Source organism: Pagrus major, chromosome 12 (assembly GCF_040436345.1).
Source record: "Pagrus major chromosome 12, Pma_NU_1.0".
Taxonomy (NCBI): domain Eukaryota; kingdom Metazoa; phylum Chordata; class Actinopteri; order Spariformes; family Sparidae; genus Pagrus; species Pagrus major.
The window spans coordinates 21,673,743-21,693,653 of NC_133226.1; the positions used below are offsets into that span (position 1 = coordinate 21,673,743).

The window sequence follows — 19,911 nt, forward strand, 5'->3', positions numbered from 1 at the left end:
TCCACAAAACTTGGATGGAGGATGGGTCTCAGCCCAGAATAGACCCCATTAACATTTGGTGCAGATCCAGATAAAGGGACGGGTCCAGGATTTTTTTTTTCTCACTTTCTTTAATAGTGCAAGATATGGCATTTTCCCACATTTTTGATAATTTCTCAGGGGAAAATCTAGCATCTAGCGGATTTAAATATGTTTTCATAGAGTAGTCTTGTTTCAGCTCCTATATGGTAACAAATAGGAATAGAGACATGCAACTACCACCAATGTGCAGTTGAGATAATGAAGATTCAGGAGGGTACCAATGGTTTAACACATCTTTCATAGTTTTAGAAGTATATCCAAACAGTTATGACAGATTTTGGTGCAGATGCAAATCTGTGGGGAGAGCAAACTATACCACATTCAGCAGCTAACATTTTGCAAGCATTTGAACTATTACACCCAATGAGATCTGCTTAAATTATGATTAAGCAGTTGGTTTAAAATTGAGAGTGATACAGTGCTGTTGAGTTTGATATTGGATTAGGACTGATGAAGGCTTGATTGGGGACTGTTGGGCCTAGGCTGAGGTATATGTTCTACTCGGTGTCATTCAAGCTTTTGTTAAACATTATTTTCACTATTTATCATTTAGTCAAAGGAAAAGTAAAAAGAAAGTTGTGAAAATCACATTTTCCCAGAACCCAGGGTAATGTAAATCCTTACATTTAAAATGCTGGAACCAGCCAATGTTTGACATTTTTGCTTAAAAATGACTAAAGTGATCAATTAGCAAAATAATTGGCGATTATTTTTCTTTTGATTGACCAATCGTTGCAGCTCTACAGCACACTGATAAATGCATCTGAAGCCTTAGTCTATCAAAAAGTGTTTTACAAGTGTGTACTTGTGCGCACAAGTGAGAATAATCACCATCATAGGTACAACACGTACTGACACGTCTCATTGTTTGCTTTTATCCTGTGGCCAAACAGTCTAGACAACTGCCTCGCTGCGAACAATACAACTTCACCCTCACCCACAGAAGTGGTATGCCGGGTCAGAGGTCACACTGTGACACCTGCCACTAGGGGGACATATGGAGTTCACATGAGGAGGACAATGAGGGAGTGGAGCAATTCAGTCCGCGGGGCCCTTCTCCTGAAACCAAAGCCCTTTAGCCAGCTCTTTTCACCCCCGGGGCAGAACATCAGCTGTATGCTAATTTTTACAGGGCAGTGGTGGCCTCACAGAGCAGCGAGCGTGCTGGCTCACTCTCAAAAGCCAGAAATACGTATTCTTACTCTTGCAGATGTCTTTTAAGTGTTAAATGATGCAGCTTTGGATTCTGAGTGGTACAAGTGGTGTTCTAGGTTTATTCAAAATGACGGCTCGCTTGCTAATGACCACTACCAGAGGGCTCACACCAACAACAAAAACGCATACGACTACTTCTGATTATAAGTGAGCACAACGTATGTACAACTTTAGCTTTCTCCTTCCTTCTGTCATGAATCTTTGTTACTTCTGTTGTAAAAAGGCAATAAATTGATGAATCACCGAGAAAAAGAGCTGAATCTTGTCTGAATCAAGCTTCTCAAATGAGTGGATTTACAGCTTTTTTTTGTCTTGTGCCATTATAAACTGGATATGTTGAGTTTTGGACATTTGAAGACGTCACTTTGGACTAAAAGAAAATTCAGCTTTCAAGAAAATCAAATATTACAGTAGCTACTGATTTCATACTATTTATTATAAAGGTTTTGTAGAAGGTGATAGCTGTAAATAAAGGAAACTAATTGCAGTAATGTGACCTGCACTGATAGTAAAGCACAGTGAAAGACTCTTTGTGTGGCACCGCAGGCTTAAAGCATTAGATGGTGGGAAGTGGAGGACGAGGACATATGGGACTAAGAGTTTTGTGACCCCCTCAGCCTCCCCGTGCCCATCTGTTCCTCCACCCTTCAGGCTTAACACTAAAGGCGCAGAGTTTTTCAGGACACAGACAGTTTTTAGCATATCTGCTGTAAATGAAAACGCTTCAACACAGGGACACAGAGGCTGCTTTTTAAAGGTGTTATGATGAGCGTTGAATATTATTTAATGATCTGTAGGAGATTATTCAGCTACATTTCCCCAACGGCCGTGTCCGACCGGACTGTCAGCCATTCCATTGTATTTTGGGTAATGTAGGCACCAGGTTTTGACGATATCTGTGGTTCTGCTGCATTAGATATTGTGTATGGCATGAATTGTGTCTTTCTGGTTTTAAATGCTGCATTACAGTAAAGTGATATCATTTTCTGAACTCGCCAGACTGTTCTACTTGTTCTGATACCTTCCTTTACCCGCTAAGTCATTATATCCACATTACTGATGATTACTGATTAGAAGTCTCATGATGTTAGCATTTTGTGAGAGTACCAATAGTCAAAACTAACAAACCTGTAATATGTGTACAATGCTGAAGTGCTTTCTTAAGTGAAAGCACAAAAAAACATTATGTAAAAACACTACAAGAACTGGTCCTCCATTCAAAATCCCACTTGAGGGAAGCCGGACTTTCCATCTTCGGCTGCTCTCAATCCACTCTGCGTTTTCCCACAGCTGTGAAACAATCTTGATCTTTGATGCTGGGGATGATCATTGCTAAAAGAAATCACTCTCTCCTCCTTCCTTCCAGAGAACGATGACTGACAGGATTTCAGTCGCACAGATGGAAAGACTCGGGCTCTTGAGAACCAATTCAATTAAAAAAATTCTCTGCTATTTGAGATTCATTCCTCGCCTGCCTAGATAAGGCCGGGGGAGGTTAAGTGACACAAGCCTCCGACTTGCCCAGTTAATTCTCATAGCCCCTGTTTGACATCTAATGTATAGCACTCTCAAGCTCTTTGTTGTTTTCTGTGATTTAAAACAAGTCCCCATCTACTTCAGTTGTTTAGGAGAACGCTGCAATGCTGTTTTGCTGTGAAGCTCCAGAAAAGTTTTGTGGACTACGAAACTTCACTAGACTTTAAATCGACGTGAGGATGAGCAGATAATGACTGAATTTTCATTTTTGGGTGAACTTATCCTTTAATCTTAAAGGTCCTGTTTTTAAGAAAAGTGGATTCTTGAGTCTCATTGGGCCGGTTGGGCCGGCCGCCATCCCAAAGCGTTGGGAATGAGACTCAAACATCAACTTTTGCTTACATAGAGCACCTTTAAATAATGCATCATATGATATCAATTGATCACACTTTTTTTTTTTCTCTCTCTCTTCTGTCTTCTTGTTTTAAATCACCTTTGACCAGACTTCCTTGTGTTTGGCTCGACTGTCGAGTGTTTATTCTGTAATATTGTATTTCCTGCTCTTGCTTGATTGTCAAAAACTCTGTTTTTAAAGGCGCTATATAAATAAAGTGTATTATATTATCATTTATTTACATGTGGCCCATTGTTGGGATGAAGTGTAATTTAACAGTCCCTGATAAGAAACAGGCACAATCCCAATAAGTCAGTATTTTTGACGAGTTGGGAGACTCAAAAATCAACTTTTCTTACGTATAGCACCTTTAAATAATGCATCATATGATATCAATTGATCACACTTTTTTTTCCTTTTTTTTTTACATTTTCTCTTCTGTCTTCTTGTTTTAAATCACCTTTGACCAGACTTCCTTGTGTTTGGCTCGACTGTCGAGTGTTTATTCTGTACTATTTCAGTATTTGACGAGTTGGGAGACTCAAAAATCAACTTTTCTTACGTATAGCACCTTTAAATAATGCATCATATGATGTAAACTGATCAGGTTTTGTTGTAAAATCAATGTAACTGGTTACTGTGGCTGGCTGATGAATGTACAGTGGAGTGGAAGTTACAGATTACATGGTGATATTTAATTTCCATTGTATTTGTTTTGATAAGCATGCCTCTATTTCAGTAGCATACATCTCAGATCCTAAATGAACAGTACATGTGTGTCATTGTTGGCATGCAGTGTGATTTAACAGTCCCTGATAAGGAACCAGCAGCATCAAGCACCTTATCTGAGGGCTGCTGCTGGATCCACGCATCCAGTCATGGCAGAGGGGGGGGCGGGCTGTCCAGAACACAGACGTCCCCGCCCCGGCGCTCATCCCGTTGGTGGAGCGGGGTGCCAAAGCCGGAGGGTCCTGATCGGAGGGGTCCAGCGATTGGCTGCTCGGGTCCGTGTGTGCAGGCAGCGCAGCCTGTCCTGTTTGAATGTGCTGTGGGACTGGAGGGGGGATCATTTCCATGGACCATCTGTCTCCACTGGCTGCCCGCACAACAAAGAAGGACCCAGGATGGTGTTAGTACATGTTGGATATCTGGTTCTCCCCGTCTTCGGCTCAGTTAGAAATAGAGGTATGACTAGCTCTCTGTGTTTTTTTTTTCTTTATCCTAACCCTAACACAAATTCTCTCGGCAATTTCCCCTCCTCTTTTAAATGTCCTCAGTTGATGTAAACAGAGCTTGACACCTGCTAGCGAAAAGAAAAAAAAACAAAAAAAAAACGCGACAGTCTAGCGTGGATAGCGTTAGCTCCCTTTGCTAGCTTGTAGCGTCGCGCCGATGTGTTTTTTTAAAAAACGCAGTTAGCATGAGAGGAGACATTTTATCTCACAAAAAAACCCACGGATATTTCAGGGCCTGTTACGGCAACCGAGTGACTTGCAGCTGTCAAATGGCAGCCCCGCTTTTTTTTTTTTTTTTTATCCTCAGCTGTGCTCGGCTAACGCGGTCCGCTTCGTTATCTCTCACTGCGCGGTGTTTACCTGCTAGCTAACGCGAGCCACATCGCACTTAGCTCGGCTTTAGCTAATAACATCATCTCCCGTCTGGGATTTGTCTTTTTTTAAAAATTGTGTAGCTGTATCTCGGATCTGAGCTGACGTGCTGGTAAACACGACAAAAGGGGGGGGGGATGTTTAACCCCCTTTGTGCGCAACTGGCAACCGAGTCTGTTGATTTCTAACATTCATGAGTTAATGTCAATTTTAAAGGGTCCTCTCAGTGTTATCGGCCATACCTCTGAATAAGAGGCAATGGCTGGTGTTTAACAAAAAAAAAAAAAAAAAAAGTGGGCTATAAAATGGTGCCCAGAAGAAGAAAAAAACAAAAAAACAGCATAAATATGAATAATCACACTCGCTGAATTGGGCTTTATAACAACAACAACAGTAACATCACCCTCCATTGCAGTAGGCTACCTGTGTTGATTATGTAATAATAATGGTAGTAACTTGACGTTGCATTGTTAAAACTACATGCAGTAGCACCAATGATTTCATTGTGCTTTTATTTGTGTTCTTTTTTCCTGTTCCATAGTATCGAGGCTGGCTCTACATTCCGCATTTCTCAGACCTTTGTCCCCCTCCATTGTGTAGCTAACGATCATCTGCTGCTGTCTGCCGTAGCCTCTGCCTGTTCTCTGCATCTAGCTGTATTGTGAACCCCTTCTTCCTCATTTCCTCTTTCCATCTGAAGACGACATTGGCATTAAAACCGAGTTCCCACTCATACCGTATCCTTCTGTGTAACAGACTAAAGAATAACACCTTCTGTAGAAAAAAACAGTTTGTCTTTATTTAAACTGTCATGTTGCTCTTCAGTGAATTAACCCATTGTAGCGTTTAGACTTTGACTACAGACTTGTCATTGTGATTCTCCCATTCAGTGTGGATAGACTACATTCTGCTGTAAATTTCTGTAAAGTGGATACATTTTGATCCTCCCCGATCCGATTCGATTACAGCCAGGCTTGATCGAACTCTTCCAAATCGTCTCCATCCCCCCCCCCTCTATTTGCAAAAGGTGCATTGTACCAGTCATCAGCAAAGCAACTTGTATGATCACCTTCTCGAACAGTAATTCACCAATTGGCCGATAACCTGTAGCGCTAAAAAAAAAATTGATTTGTGTGATGTTATTTTCACCTTTTTATGGTCCACTGCACCTGTTATAGTGGCGTCCAAACAGCTGCTCATAATCCTATCCATGTGTGAAAGCCTTTGTTCCCCCCCCAGCTAGCTGAATTGATTCACAATAAATTGGCGAGACTCAGGGCTAACTCATCTTGCCATTTGAGAGAAAGAAGAAAAAAAAAAATCCCCTTTTTTCAATCCACTCTCATGCACAGCCCCTCGTCTCAAGTCTTTTCCTCAGACACCTCCAGAATGCTATCCATTTTACAGGGATGTGTATATCCTGCACTGCTGTAGATCTCCTTTTAGAATGAAAATGTCTTTTATTCTTTGGTTGTGGTTTTCTACCTTATGTTCTTGTATTAGATCCTAATGCATGGTCATTTTTATACTTTTGTTTTTCCACATTGAACAGCAGATTCCAATGTAAACTTTGTGTAGAGATGTCCCTGCTATACTGAAATGTGCTGTAAGCATACACATCTACTCATTGGATGCTGCTTCTGTTCTGTTAACCCTACAGAGAGCATGGTCGGGCCTTGCCTTTGGTCTTTATTTGCATGGTATTATTCTGGTTATATAGGAGATATTACTCTTATTATTACTATTATCACACAGTGCCACACATACTAATATTTTCCAATAAAGACTGTAGTTTTCTTTCTAACCTTCAGTGTGCTTTTTGCTGATTTCCATGTGTTCCTCCCCTCCTCCCTCCACACTGTGCTGTCACTGAGACGGTCCCCTCACTCTTTATGTGCTCTCATTTCTCAGCTGTCTTTGACAGAGTTTCTTCAAGTTGACGCTCTGCTTACTTTGGAGTAGGGACGACTAAAATTTCTATGCATTCAAAGAAAAAAAGAAAGCATGTTTATTCTTAAACACACCGGCATTGATATTTAATGTTAACACGCTGTCATTCCCTCCTAATCCATACACTGTGGTTTATAGAACAAAACACAGCCTCCCTCACATCCACTCTCATTGGTGTTCATTGGTGATCACTTAACATTGGAACAACCTCAGGCGTTATGGATAAAATCCTCTGTCACGGTAATTTTGCATTTAATGTCTATATATGGTTACATTTTCTATTTTTTGCAAATGTAATAGAAAAATTGCTTTTCCATAAACCAACCACAATATTTTTGGCTAATCCAGCAACATAAATACCAAACAAACCAATTCACTTTGATGCAAAAACAAAATAAAAGTCCAGTATTGCTGTAAAGCACTTGGAAAGGGCCTAATACACCCAAAGATATGAAACTGTTACACACCACGGTATAAATGGTTTGACAAATGAATTGTCTCATGGTTCACGATGAGCTCTACTTCGAGGTGTTGACTGCTTGGTATCTTAACAAAAAAATAACTTTTTATTTATTGCATACTGTATACATTAAACTGGGGTACATTCTGTGTGTTTATGTTATGAAATATTTTAACACTTAGGGAAATCCTGTTGTGTGCCTTCTGCTGGACAATTATAGAGAGCCCCTTCAAGTACATTTTTGATCCTGTTTGAATTGTGCCATGAATGACATGTTTTTCCATTTGAAAGATATTTTGCATATCAAGAAAGTCGCAGTTTGTCGCAAAGAAAGTAAAATACCTTTTTGTGTTGTCAGTGAACTTTATCGTCTCGCTCAATATACGTCACCAACCCCAACATGGCCGCCGCCTCGGCACAAGAGAAGCTCTAAAAAAGGTCAAATTCACAATAAATCTGGCCATTTTTACAACCGCAGTTATGCGAAAGGAGAGGTAGTCAGTTCTGTGAGCTAGCTAATATACGGGACCTGGCTCGAGTTATCAGGTTTGCTGGGCGTTTTTCACGTCACTAACATGACCTAACATGACTCTTGGGATTGTAGTCTTTCTAATTACATACTTTACCAGTCATGAGTTTTATGACAAACTGCAATCTCGATCTTTTAAATTGACAAACGTGTAATTCATGGCACAACTCAAACTGGATCAAAAATTATTTTATCTCATCATTCACTACCATACATATTTCTTCTGAAACAAGGTCCCATGTTGGTCAAGTGGAAGGGGCGTGACTTCAGTTCTCTATATGACAAGATTGATACCACTTTCATGTCTGTGTCCTAAATACGAAGCTACAACCAGCAGTTGGTTAGCTTAGCTTAGCACAAACCGTTGAAACATGGGAAACCGCTGGCCTGGCTGTGTTCATCAATAACAAAATCTGCCTGCAGCACCTCTAAAGCTTGCAAATTCACACATTATATCTTGTTTTAGTTTAAAAACATCAGTAGCTACTGTATGGGGCGTTGGGTGCCAGACCATTTCTTGGCTGTGAAATGATAGTCTGTCCCCATAACCCCCCATAAAATAAGAACATGTAATGACTTAGATTTTTGTATGGATTGAACAAAGGACAGTTTTGAGCTTTAGAGTTGCTTTAGGTGGATTTTGCCACTTTTGGATGGAGCTAGGCTAGCTGTTTCCCATGTCTCCAGTGTTTGTGCTAAGCTGAGCTAACCAGCTCAAAAGTGTTATCAATCGTCTCGCTAATTTGGTTAATTAATTTGGATCAATCACTAAATGGCAACTATTTCAAATGTCACCAGTGTCTCTGTGTAAACTGTTACCTTCTTTCATTCAGTCCTTTTCATGTTAATAGGCAGAACAGACCTTGGCATATTTATACAATTAAACTCTTGAGTCATAGAAAGACGCATGTCGCTGCTCACAGGTATATAATGTAAAAATAAAGTCATTCAGTCGCTCTTTTATAGCTTGTGACAACAGCATAACTAAACCCAATTCAGCTGACATTACAAGCGCACATGAGGCTTTTGATGATTTATTGCAGGAAGTCTGTGATATCATTAAATTAAAAGCTTAGAGTAAACATTATTTTTTGTTAATGAATAATAATATTTACATTGTCTGACAATAGATAATAGACCACAATTGCTCATTACTTCTCAATGTAAGGTTTTTAAGGGTTGTTAAAACAATGCATTAAAAAGCCATTGCTTCTGTCAAATGTTTGAAAGTGAGGCAATTCGTTACAACATGCAGCATTGGCTCTGGTGTCACTAAATTCAAGTATATGTTATTTTAAATATAAACTCAACAATTTCAGTTTTAGATGTGGTATTTCTTCGCCGTCACGTTCCAGCCACTTGAGCCTTACATCTGTTCACGGTGTCTGAAATAGTCTTGAGTTATTTCTGTGCAGACACAAGGTGTGTCTGAGACATGTGTGCTCTGCAACTTTCTCCACCGACAACAGCAACAGACTTTTAAATAACTCAACAGCCATAATGCATATGGTCTTTCACAGTAGCTGCACTGGCTCACAACACATTAATATCAGATGTTTTTTGTCTTCCACCCCAGCACCCACCCCTGTCCTTATTTGACCGATGTGTAGCATCAAGGTCAGAGTGGCGTGCAAGCATGTGCCATGGTTGAGTCATTTGTAAGCAGATATTCAGTCCAACATGGAGGCTGATAGCACTCATTAGTCCCTCACTGTGACTGTGAGTGTGCTAATCAGTGATATCAGCTGGTGCGGCGGAGGGTTTTCGATGAGAGTCTGCATACACACGGCTCACAGTGTCACGTGGTGGAAGACCACCGCACCAGGCAGAAGACAGGATTATGTTAGAGAGGAGGTGTGATTGTAAAGCTGCAGTGATGGAAGATGGAAGCAGGAGGGGGAGGAGGGGTGAGGGAGGGAGAGAGAGAGAGGGAGAGACAGGTTCGATGTCAGACTGCTGCAGTCGCGGCTGGGCAGGGCTTACAGGCTGTCACTCAAACAGGGACACCATGCCGCAGCCACAACGTGGGGGAGGGGCTGTCTGTGCAGCAGCTCAGGGGTGAGGAGAGGTGGATGAGTGTGTGTGTGTGTGTGTGTGTGTGTGTGTGTGTGGATGGGTGGGTGGGGGTCTGTTCTGCACCAATCAGGCATTTTCTGTAAGTCCAAGTGGGAACAAGAGATGTAACAATAACAAAATCAGGGCTGCTACTGCTGGCAGCACTGCAGTATGTCAAATATTAATGTCAGACGTTCACGCTGTGAAAGAGCCCACAGACAAATAATGTGATATTTACCCGAAGCTCCACACTGAGTCCAGTCTTACCGGGTCACAGGCGCTATACAAAAGTGACGTCCAGCCTTTTACCAATCCAAACCACCGAGTCTGACATTTCTGCTCTACTTCCTCGGACAAATGTTGTTTTCAGTTTGCTCGCGGCTCTCGAGGTTCACTGGCTTCACATGTCCCGAGGCTACATGAGAAAAACAACAGCCATGACAAATATACCATATTCGCAGTAACTAAAGGAATAGATTGACATTTTGGGGTAAATGCTTACTTGCCTTCTGGTACAGAATTAGAGCAGATTGATACCCCTTTGTTAAATATAAGGCTACATCCAGCAGCCGCTTAGCTTAGCTTAGCACAAAGACTAGATTTGGGAGTAAACGGCTCTGTTGCATGGCTCCGGCCTAAGGTAACAAAATCTGGTAACTTTGTAATGCCATGCTAGCTGTTTCCCCTTGTATACAGTCTTTGTGCTAAGCTAAGCTAGCCAGCTGCTAGCTGTGGCCTCAAGACCCTGACACACCAAACCGACATCCAAGAACTAGCTGCGATGAAGGCTGGGTGTTGTGCCGCCTTACGTCTACTTTTCTCTGCCAGAAAGCTGTGCTCGAACACTCCGCAAAGACGAGCAAAGGTCGTACGTTCTGCGCCCGCATGAAAGGAAATACGTCTCTGATACCGTTGATATGGTTAAGCAGCAATTTCTGACAACACTCTCGCTAATATAGCCGATTCTAATCGAGAATGTGTTGAGAGGCTGCACTAAATTGGTGAAGTCATGGATACTACAGCGACAGGCTCAAGGGGCTTTGATTCTACATGCTCAATCGTCCAAAAAAACGCCGACAAGGGCCGTACCCAACGGTCGGCTGTTGTTACGGCCTTTGTGATAGGCAGACATCTGAGTGTTATCAGTCTTCTCTAACTCTCAGAAAGTGAAAGCAGTGCAAGAAAGAAGGAAGTAAATATAATGAATGAATGCTTGATTTGAGAAGAAACAGACTAAAAACAACAAATTTATCTACATAATTCTACATGACATAAGTCTTACAATAAGTCGGTTCATTCTAGAAATAAGTGTTCGAAGCTTTGTGAAACTATTACGGGTGAAACTTCTAGTGCTTGGCTGAGTAACTGACGCACTGATGGCACATTGAAGCCTTTAGAAGTGTTAGCCAAGTGAACGAGCAATAATAATAGTGTAAGTTGTATTCACTTGATCAAGTTTGCTAACCTAGATCTTCATAAATTAATGATACGCAGCGCCAAACAGGGTCCTGTTATGGAAAACATTGGTTCCGGTGAAGAGGTACTGGAAGTGGCACCGATAATTCGCACCAGGAAACATAGGGGCTAGAAATAACAGGATTTGAATCTACAACCGTTGCAGTGGATGTCTTGCACTCTAACCAGTGTGCCACCATGCAAACTTACAACAGGCAAAGTAGCTTAATAGGCTTAACAGGATTTTTTTGATTTCTTACAAGCAAGGAACACCTCAAATTCCATGTTTAAGTGGCATTTTTTTCCCCCAATGTGCCAAACTATGCCTTTTAAATCAATGGACTAAATATATAGATGCACATTTATATGTATATTTAAGAGATATTGGGTTTTGAGTTGACATAAGAATAATACAGACTTAATAATTCGTAAACTAGATCTTGACTCGGTGACCCCTCTGCTGTCAGCAAGTGCTAAATATATCACAGGCCAAATCCTCTCCTCGTATTAGACATACATCGCCACTTCGCATTGCTGTTTAACAAGTCCGGCTATAATCTGCCTGACTCATTTTGAAAACACAACAGTAGATGAGTCAATTATTTCAAAGGCACAGTGCTCAGATACCTCATTATGCACAGTGCACAGTCCGTCCTCAGTTCAGACCCTGCTGGCTGGCTGCTCCCTGTTCCAGAAAGCTAGTTACGGGAAGCTGAAGAAGTAACTGTTTGTCCCCACCTCACCCTCCTTCCTCCGAGCTCGGAGTAATGCGTATTGATTGTTTCGTGCAACTCGATACCGAGGTGATTCGGTGGGACTACCGTGCAATCTCACGTCTCATCCACCTCTTGATATGAAGGGTGGGGGAAGGTAGAAATGCAGGCGGATGATCTTTTGTTGTTGCCGTGGAGGGTTTTAATGATAAACCTGCAGTTGAACATTTGTTCCCTCAAACGGCAGACATGATGTGGAGTCTGCATCTATAAAATTGACTAGCAGTGGTCGACAGACAGCCCTCTGTGCTGTAGATCATCTTGGAAACACCCCAGGCTGTTAGTGAAGATCCATCCTTCCTGCTGGCTGCACCATGGCAAGTGGAGAGGCAGGCCACTGGGTGCAATCTGTGTGTGGGTTTAGATGGTGCTCCACGGGGGTCTTGGGGTCTGTGTCCTCCATCTGTTGTTGTGTCTGTCTTGTCCCGTCCTGTGTCAGGTCTACTTTGTTTTTATGTTCTCTGTATGATTGTTTTTTGTGTGTATCTGTGTGCGTGAGAAAGTTGTTTTTGCACTTCTGTGTGTCATTTCACTGGTTTGTGTTGGTCTTTCTGTTTTGATCCGGCTCGATTCTGATCCCTTGCGTTTATCCCCCCCGTAGGAGCACACTTCACCAGGCATCAACACAGCCATGCTACCTCCTGCCGACACTTTCACCTGGGCGCTCCCCAGGCGCCCATCTCAGCAGAGTTTCCTCTAGGACACGCCAGCCAGCCGCCTCAGGCCGGCCTGGCCACCCACCTGCCCCCGGCACACCATCCGCCCCTCACTGCCCTGCCCGCGCCCCCTCAGTTCCAGGATGTGCCGGGGCCTCCATTCCTACCTCAGGCCTTACACCAGCAATACCTCATCCAGCAGCAGCTTCTTGAAGCGCAGCACCGCAGGATTCTCCCACACTCCAGGTACAGCTACTACCAGTACTCCAAAGTCCTTAGTGAATGTACCTTAGTTACATCCATGCAAATACAGATACGCACAAGAGAAGAGAAAACCAAAGTCAAATATTTGTATCTTTTGTCTCTTTGCAGAAGAACCCAGGAGCGTATCCCCCTGAACCCTCACCGGCTGCGTTCAGGCTACGAGTACTCCCCTCCCCTCCATGTTCCCCAGCCAATGACACAGCAGCAGCAGCGGTACCTGGCCGAAGGCACCGACTGGTGAGTCACCGTCGTAGATAAACAAGAGTTCTGTAAAGTCGAATAACGATCCCCTCCTTTCATCTCCGCACCCATCTGTCTGTCTGTCACATTGCCGAGCACGGGTGATGATGATGATTTAGTCGCCTGTCTGTCTGCCTGCAGGGATCTCAGTGTTGATGCTGGCCTCCCTCACCACCAGTACCAGCTCCAGCAGCTTCCGCAGCACTATCAGCATTACTTGGCCTCCCCTCGAATGCACCACTTCCCCAGGAACACATCCTCTGCACAAGTGGTATGTTGGTCACCCTGTTATTTTTATGCCTTGGCTAAAGGCATTATGTTATCAGATTGTCCGTCCCATTCCCGTGAACACAATATGTTCGGAACGCCTTGAGGAAAGCTCCTAAAATTGGCCCAAACGTCCACTTGGACTCAGATGAACTGATTAGATTTTGGTGGTCAAAGGTCACGGTGATCTCACAAAACACCATTTTGGGCATAACTCAAGTATTCATACGCTAATTCTGACAGACAAGTCTCACACAAATTAACAAAATAATGAAGTGATGACATTTTATATCCAAAAGGTCAAGTGATGAAGCTTTCCATCAGTCCTCTGTACTCTAAGTGAAGATGGCACCTTTCTCCCTTAATATCTTTTATTAAATTCCTTTAACGTTTTTACAATATATACAATATGTATATATACCTATGGATGTAAAGACATACAACCGTGCAGCGTTAGTTCTAGTTTGATCTCAGTTTTATCAGAATTATTCTCTTATTTGTCCTGTATTCTACAGAGGTCTTGGTGTTTAAGTTAATATTTTTCTCCATTGATTTGATGAATGATGAAATTTAAAATGTATTCACTTATGAGAGTACTGCACTGATCTAGTATTGCAATTCTATAGTTGGACTCACAATTAAATAGTTTCCTTCCAGTGCCTTCTCTTCACAATGAATATATCACAACTTTTTCCAGTTTTTCCAGAGTCTATGGTTGTAGTGGCTAATGTAGCCTCTAGCCAAGGGTTACAGCAGTATGAGATTTTTATTTTACGTTAACCATCTCAGAAAACATCAGGGTTTCATGGTATTACACAGTTTTCAATCAGTTATAATGACCCTTAAAGTAATGAACACAGGATGCATTAAAGCAGTGGTGGAAAACTGACTACAGTATTAACATTGCTCTAATATAATAAGCGTTGTCTTTTTCTAGGTTGTGCATGAAATCAGAAACTATCCGTACCCCCAGCTTCACCTGCTGGCACTGCAGAGTCTGAATCCTTCGAGGCACGCCACTGCCGTGAGAGAAAGTTATGAGGTAAACCAGATTCTGAATACTAGTTTCCAAATCTAGTGCCACCTCATTTGCATTTTTTTTTAGCGTTGCATAGAGAAATTTAACTTGGTCCAAACTACTAAAAACAACCTCACCTCGAGTTCCACTTGCAACTGTTTAGCAGCCAAGTTTGCTCAGTTGCAAATGTTTGACTTCTTGTCCATCATGGCTTAAAGTCTGAGCTCTTCTCAGTGGGCTTTGCAATCTGTACAGCGAGTGACATCCTCTGTCCTTAGACCCTCGATTCGAGTGATGAAAAACTTGCCATATTAAGAATAAAAAACCTTCGAAGCTCTTCTATTATTTGTATCAGTGTTTTTTTTTTTTTTATTTACCTTTGTGTCTGCTCTCCAGGAGCTGTTGCAGCTGGAGGACCGGCTGGGGAGTGTGAGCAGAGGAGCAGTTCAGACAACCATAGAGAGGTTCACCTTTCCACACAAATACAAGAAGGTAGGGGCGCAGTGACACAAAGACGTAAACTACTGAATATATTCTCGTTGGGTTTTTCTGACTCTACCTTTTTGTCTGTCTGTAATCTGATGTGTGAACAGAGGAAGCCCCTGCAGCTGAAGATCGGGGAGGAGGAGGAAACAGATGTGGATGAGAAATGCACAATCTGTTTGTCCATGCTGGAGGACGGGGAGGACGTCAGGTCAGAAATGCTTCGTAGCCTCAGAATCACCTTTTCTTTAAATTAACTTTAAAGAGATTTAAATGAGAAGATTGATGCCGATCTTGTGTCTGTAGGATAGATACGAAGCCACAGCCAGCAAGTGGTTCATTTTAAATTAAAACGTGTTAATTTGGAGCTTCAGAGGTGGATTTTGTTCTGTTTGGACCGCCAGGCTAGCTGTTTCTATTCGTTGTGCTAAGATAGGCTAGCTTGCTGCTGGCTTTAGCCCTACTTTATATCAGATTTTCTCATCTAACTCTCCACTAGAAAGTGAATAGATGTATTTCCCGAAATGTCAAACTATTCTTTTGAATAAATAAACTGAAATATAGATGCACATGTACAGAATTTAAGGGATGTTGTGGGATTTTGTGTTGACATAAAAATGTTAGACTTAATTAAATTAGTAGATTATATATCAAATCAGTAAACCATCAACTATTAATCAACTATTTTTTATTATTTATGCAGTTTAGAGTTACGGGGTACTGCACATTAAAAACATTTCTGTAACTAGTTTAGCCACCGTGGCTAATTTTCAGCTGCAGTCCCTGGGCAGGGAATTGTCAGCAAATGCTAATTATATCACAAACCATTAACCAACAGCCAAATCCTCCCTCTTGTTCACATTAGAAATAGAGTGTCACTCCGTATTATAACAAGTCCAGCATTAATCTGTCTGATTCAGCTTGACACAGCTGACACAACAGTAGATAGGACAGTTAGGAGGTGGATTTTGTTACTGTCTTTCAGTAGAGCCAGGCTATTTTTTTCCACCTGTTTCCAGTCTTTGTGCGAAACTAAGCTAACCAGCTGCTGGCTGTCACTTCATATGTCTAAATTTCTCTTGGGATCAACAAAAGCTCTGCTGCTGTAATTATATGGCCAGATATGAGAGTGGTAGCGATCTTCTCATTTAACTCTCTGCCAGAAAGCAAAATGCGGAACCATTTATTTAAAAAAACATAAAATTGCTCTATACAGCTTGTCTGGCCTAATCCAAGTCTCTGGATGCCCTGAGATCCCAAACTGATTTGCTAAGATGTTATTTACACCCTTTTTAAGCCAAACCTTCACCGAAGCTGCTAAGATAAAAGTGTTCGACCATCTGAAGTGGGTGCACAAGCTCGACTGCGCATCAAGGGTGTAAATAACATCTTCTTTAAAACAATTTGAGCTGTTGGGGCCTCCGGAGACTTGGATTACAGCGGACGAGCTGTATGGAGCCATTTTATGTTTTTCTTCACCTGATTTTCCATCTGCACAGCGCTGATTAGATAATAATAGGTGAACTTACCCTACAAGCAGTGACATGACTGTGTGAACCTACTGTGCATGTGCATTCAAAACTAAGTGGGAGAGTGAAATCAGTGGTGAACAAGTGGGGCAAAGGAAGGGGGTCGGTTTACAGCGTGTGGAGTCTCAGCTGTCTGGAAGGCATGTAGGATTGATGACTCAACAGACGTCGTCTCTGCGTGCCTGAAGGAACAAAATTAACTCCCTGCTGGTTGCAGAAGTTCTTCAACTATGCACCGGGAGAGTCACGCTTGCCAAAGTGAATTAAAATGTGTCTCTGTCTCTGTGTCCTCCAGGAGACTGCCCTGCATGCACCTCTTCCACCAGGGCTGTGTGGACCAATGGCTGGCCACCAGCAGGAAGTGTCCAATCTGTCGGGTTGACATCGAAACACAGCTGAACCCTGACAGCTGATGAGATGAAACACCCCTCCTCTCCTTGTCAATCACCCTCGCGTGGTTCCTGCTTCCTTCCACCCCGGCTCTCCGGCCCTCCCCCCCTCTACACCCCCACCGTTGGGTGCTTTGCCAAATGTCTCCAGACTTCATGTGACATCATCACCCTTCTGACTCACGCTTTACTGAGCCAAGCCAGGATAACTAACTGCACGAGAGAGGCCGCGAGGGTCTCTCTTTATATAGAAGCACATCCCCTCTGGAGGCTAAAGACACGCGAACACACACATACTCATGTACACAGGGTTTACTTGTAGCTTGCTGGTCGTAAGTGGGGTGTTGTTGCTGTTGTGGTGTTGTACTGTAGGTAGCTCCGGGCTGTGTAGCATGTCCTCAAAGCCATGACTTAATGTCCTGAGAGTGGAAAACACTGAACCCCACACTGAGCTGGCTACTTTCTCTCTTTTTCTCTCTCTCTTTCTATATATATATAAATATATATATTTCTCTCTTTTCAAACACACTTCAATCAAAAATGAATATTCTGCCACACGAGAAACTAAATGCTCTGATGCCATGTCTACCTAAAGATCATTTGTGGTCGTAGTAGAGTAGCAGTAACCAACAAGTGATATCTGGCGCGTTGTGCGCCGGCTAGCTGAGTGTTTTAATCCTATCATGCAGCTTTGACATTTTGCAATACAGTTGTACATTTACCTTGGGTTGGTGTCGTGTGAGATGGTGTCGTGTGAGTAGGTCTCTTTCGCTGCCCGCAGAAGCCGATCGGAGCAGCGATCGAGTCGTCGTGTGTTTTAAAAATTAAAAAGAAAAAAATAGGTAGAAAGTGTTTTTACCAAAATGCATTTCGTCACCGTGTAGCTTGAGCCTGACGCGCAGGTTCACGTGTGTGTGTGTGTGTGTGCGTGCGTGTGCGTGTATGTGTGTTTGCTCTGCCTAACAAATGAGTGGATGGTTTGGAAAGTGTAAATGTGAGCGCGTTTGAAGGGTTCGAGGCAACACCTTAACTCACTGTAGGTTAACGGCCACTGGAGTGCTTATACAACACAAAGCCAAAAAAAAGAGGATGATAGAAAGGAAACTCGGTGCGCTGCAGAGAGAGGTGGGAGGAAGACTTAGCTGCCCTTGTACCTGTATCTTCATCTGGCGCGGGGCCAGTGGCAGAACAGCGTGAACTGAAAAATGCATGTTTCATCGTCGACTTGGGCTGTTAGCTTCGGTAGCGTTTCTTCGATTTTTTAAAAAGGAACAGAGATGGCTTTGCATGACTTAGTTAATCTGAGCTGTGACTATCTTCTCAACACTAACAAACAAACAAAAAAAAAAATGAGCACGGTGTCAGTGGCTGCTCCCCCTGACTTGTAGCGTGTGTTCATCCCTTGTCCCCTGTTGGCGGCAACGACGGGATCCTCTTTTTTGATGTTTACCTTATTGCCTAAAGAACAAGCACATGTGACAATAGTTATAGCAACAAAAAGGTTTTTTTCCTCGGTATTGCATCCGGTTTATATTTAGGTATAGATTCATGCAGTGTTTCAGCAGAGAGAGGAGCTTGCGTATTGATCTTGTGTTATTTGTGTGACAGACCTCCCCTCGTGGTTGCTATGCTGGTTGCTATGCTGTATCGCTAGAACATGTAGAACGTGGTGGTGCGACGGAGGCAGCCTCGCTCTCGCAGTGCACACAGACAGCAGGACGACGTCCAGGCTGTTGAAACAACTCAGTTTTCACATCTTCTTCTCTGTTTTTTTTTTTTTAACCCTTTGTGTCGACGTGGTTGAAAAGGACGCCTTTAGGACGCCTCTCTGTCCTATGCACTGTGATAGTAAAGGATAAGACTTGGCTCAGACACTCTTTCAGTGGGCCAGGGATCAATTAACAAGGATTACTCCTCCCCTGTCGTGTGCACTGCCAGTGTTGTACGCTGCCTCCTCCTGTAGTGGAGTCATCTGTGATGAAGTTTTCATAGTTTACACAGGGTGTTGTCAGTTGAGATGCCTTAAGTATTTAACAATCATAATTTATTACTAACTGTAGATATTGTGGGTATGTATTTAATTTTATATAGTTTGTTTGGGGGCCGGGGCGACTGAATCATAATTTATTTATTTAGAAATAACACAAAAATGCTATGAAAAAAAACTATTACCTCATTTTTGCATTGTTTTAAATGGGAATGCTTTGCATGCAGTTGTACTTTTTTCGGAAACACTAAAGTTCAAGAAAAAAAATATAGAGCCCTTGCTGTTTGATCTCCACAAGCTGGCTGTGCGATGTTTACTGTCCAAGGCTGAGCTACTGAGCCCGCTCTCCGTCTCTCTCTCTCTCTCTTTATCTCAGTCTCTCTCTATCTCTCTCTCTCTCTCTCTCTCTCATGTGGTGCTGTGGATCTTGGTTACATTCCATTCAATGCAATTTCTCTGATCCCCCATGCTGTGATGTAGTGGACAAACTGCAATGAAGTGAATTGGTTTTAGTTTGATTTTTGATTTTTTTTTGCACTCACTTGTTTAAATATGGGAACCCTCTCACTGGCAAAAAACAGTTTAAATAATTTTATCACTAAGAAGAACTCTGGCTTTTATTTTTTAACACTCTGCTTCTCACAATGCACTATGGGTCTTAATAATGATCGTCTGTGAAGCATGTTCCTTCTTCGCTTTAACTCTTTGTGTCTATCTTTTTAAGTTTCATCTCTCTGGTGTTGTTTTTTTTTTTCTTCCTGTCGTAGTTTTAAGCATAACAAGTGCCTCGCTTTAAGTGTTAGGAGATATTTCCATATTACTGAGACCATTAATAACAATCAGTCCATGAAGCCACCATGCCTTATTGGTTGCATAATTAATTAAAAGAATGAGTCACGAAGGAGCCAAGACAACATTTGACAGGTCTACAAAAGCCATTGCTCTCAAAAATCAGCTGTTGGTGTGTCGTGCTGAAGCATTTACATATTGTGGAAATAGTTCTTTACAGAGGCATGTCTCACTGTGGGCTTTACAAACACTACACGACTTCTTCCTCGGTTCACTTCTTTATTCTGTCGATCT

At 42.3% G+C, this 19,911-nt stretch overlaps 1 protein-coding gene across 2 annotated transcripts; it reads left to right on the forward strand.

Annotated features, from left to right (window-relative positions):
* The first annotated feature begins 4,275 nt into the window (after positions 1–4,275).
* On the forward strand, positions 4,276–16,865 carry ark2ca (arkadia (RNF111) C-terminal like ring finger ubiquitin ligase 2Ca). 2 transcript variants are annotated; one of them, XM_073478648.1, is made up of 9 exons: positions 4,291–4,367; positions 7,608–7,621; positions 12,597–12,870; positions 13,024–13,152; positions 13,297–13,426; positions 14,360–14,464; positions 14,837–14,932; positions 15,034–15,134; positions 16,748–16,865. In XM_073478648.1, the coding sequence occupies exons 1-9, from the start codon at positions 4,291–4,293 to the stop codon at positions 16,863–16,865; spliced, it is 1,044 nt and encodes a 347-aa protein (XP_073334749.1). The 2 variants fall into 2 exon arrangements, with proteins under 2 accessions (XP_073334750.1, XP_073334749.1); XM_073478649.1 differs by lacking the exon at positions 7,608–7,621 and having other exon boundaries at positions 4,276–4,351; positions 12,597–12,897.
* Positions 16,866–19,911: the final 3,046 nt, after the last annotated feature.

Coding starts and splice junctions, on each gene's coding strand:
- ark2ca (XM_073478648.1), top strand. CDS start 4,291: ATGGTGTTAGTACATGTTGGATATCTGGTTCTCCCCGTCTTCGGCTCA. Junction 14,933..15,033: donor TTCCACACAAATACAAGAAG/GTAGGGGCGCAG, acceptor ATGTGTGAACAG/AGGAAGCCCCTGCAGCTGAA. Junction 15,135..16,747: donor GAGGACGGGGAGGACGTCAG/GTCAGAAATGCT, acceptor TGTGTCCTCCAG/GAGACTGCCCTGCATGCACC.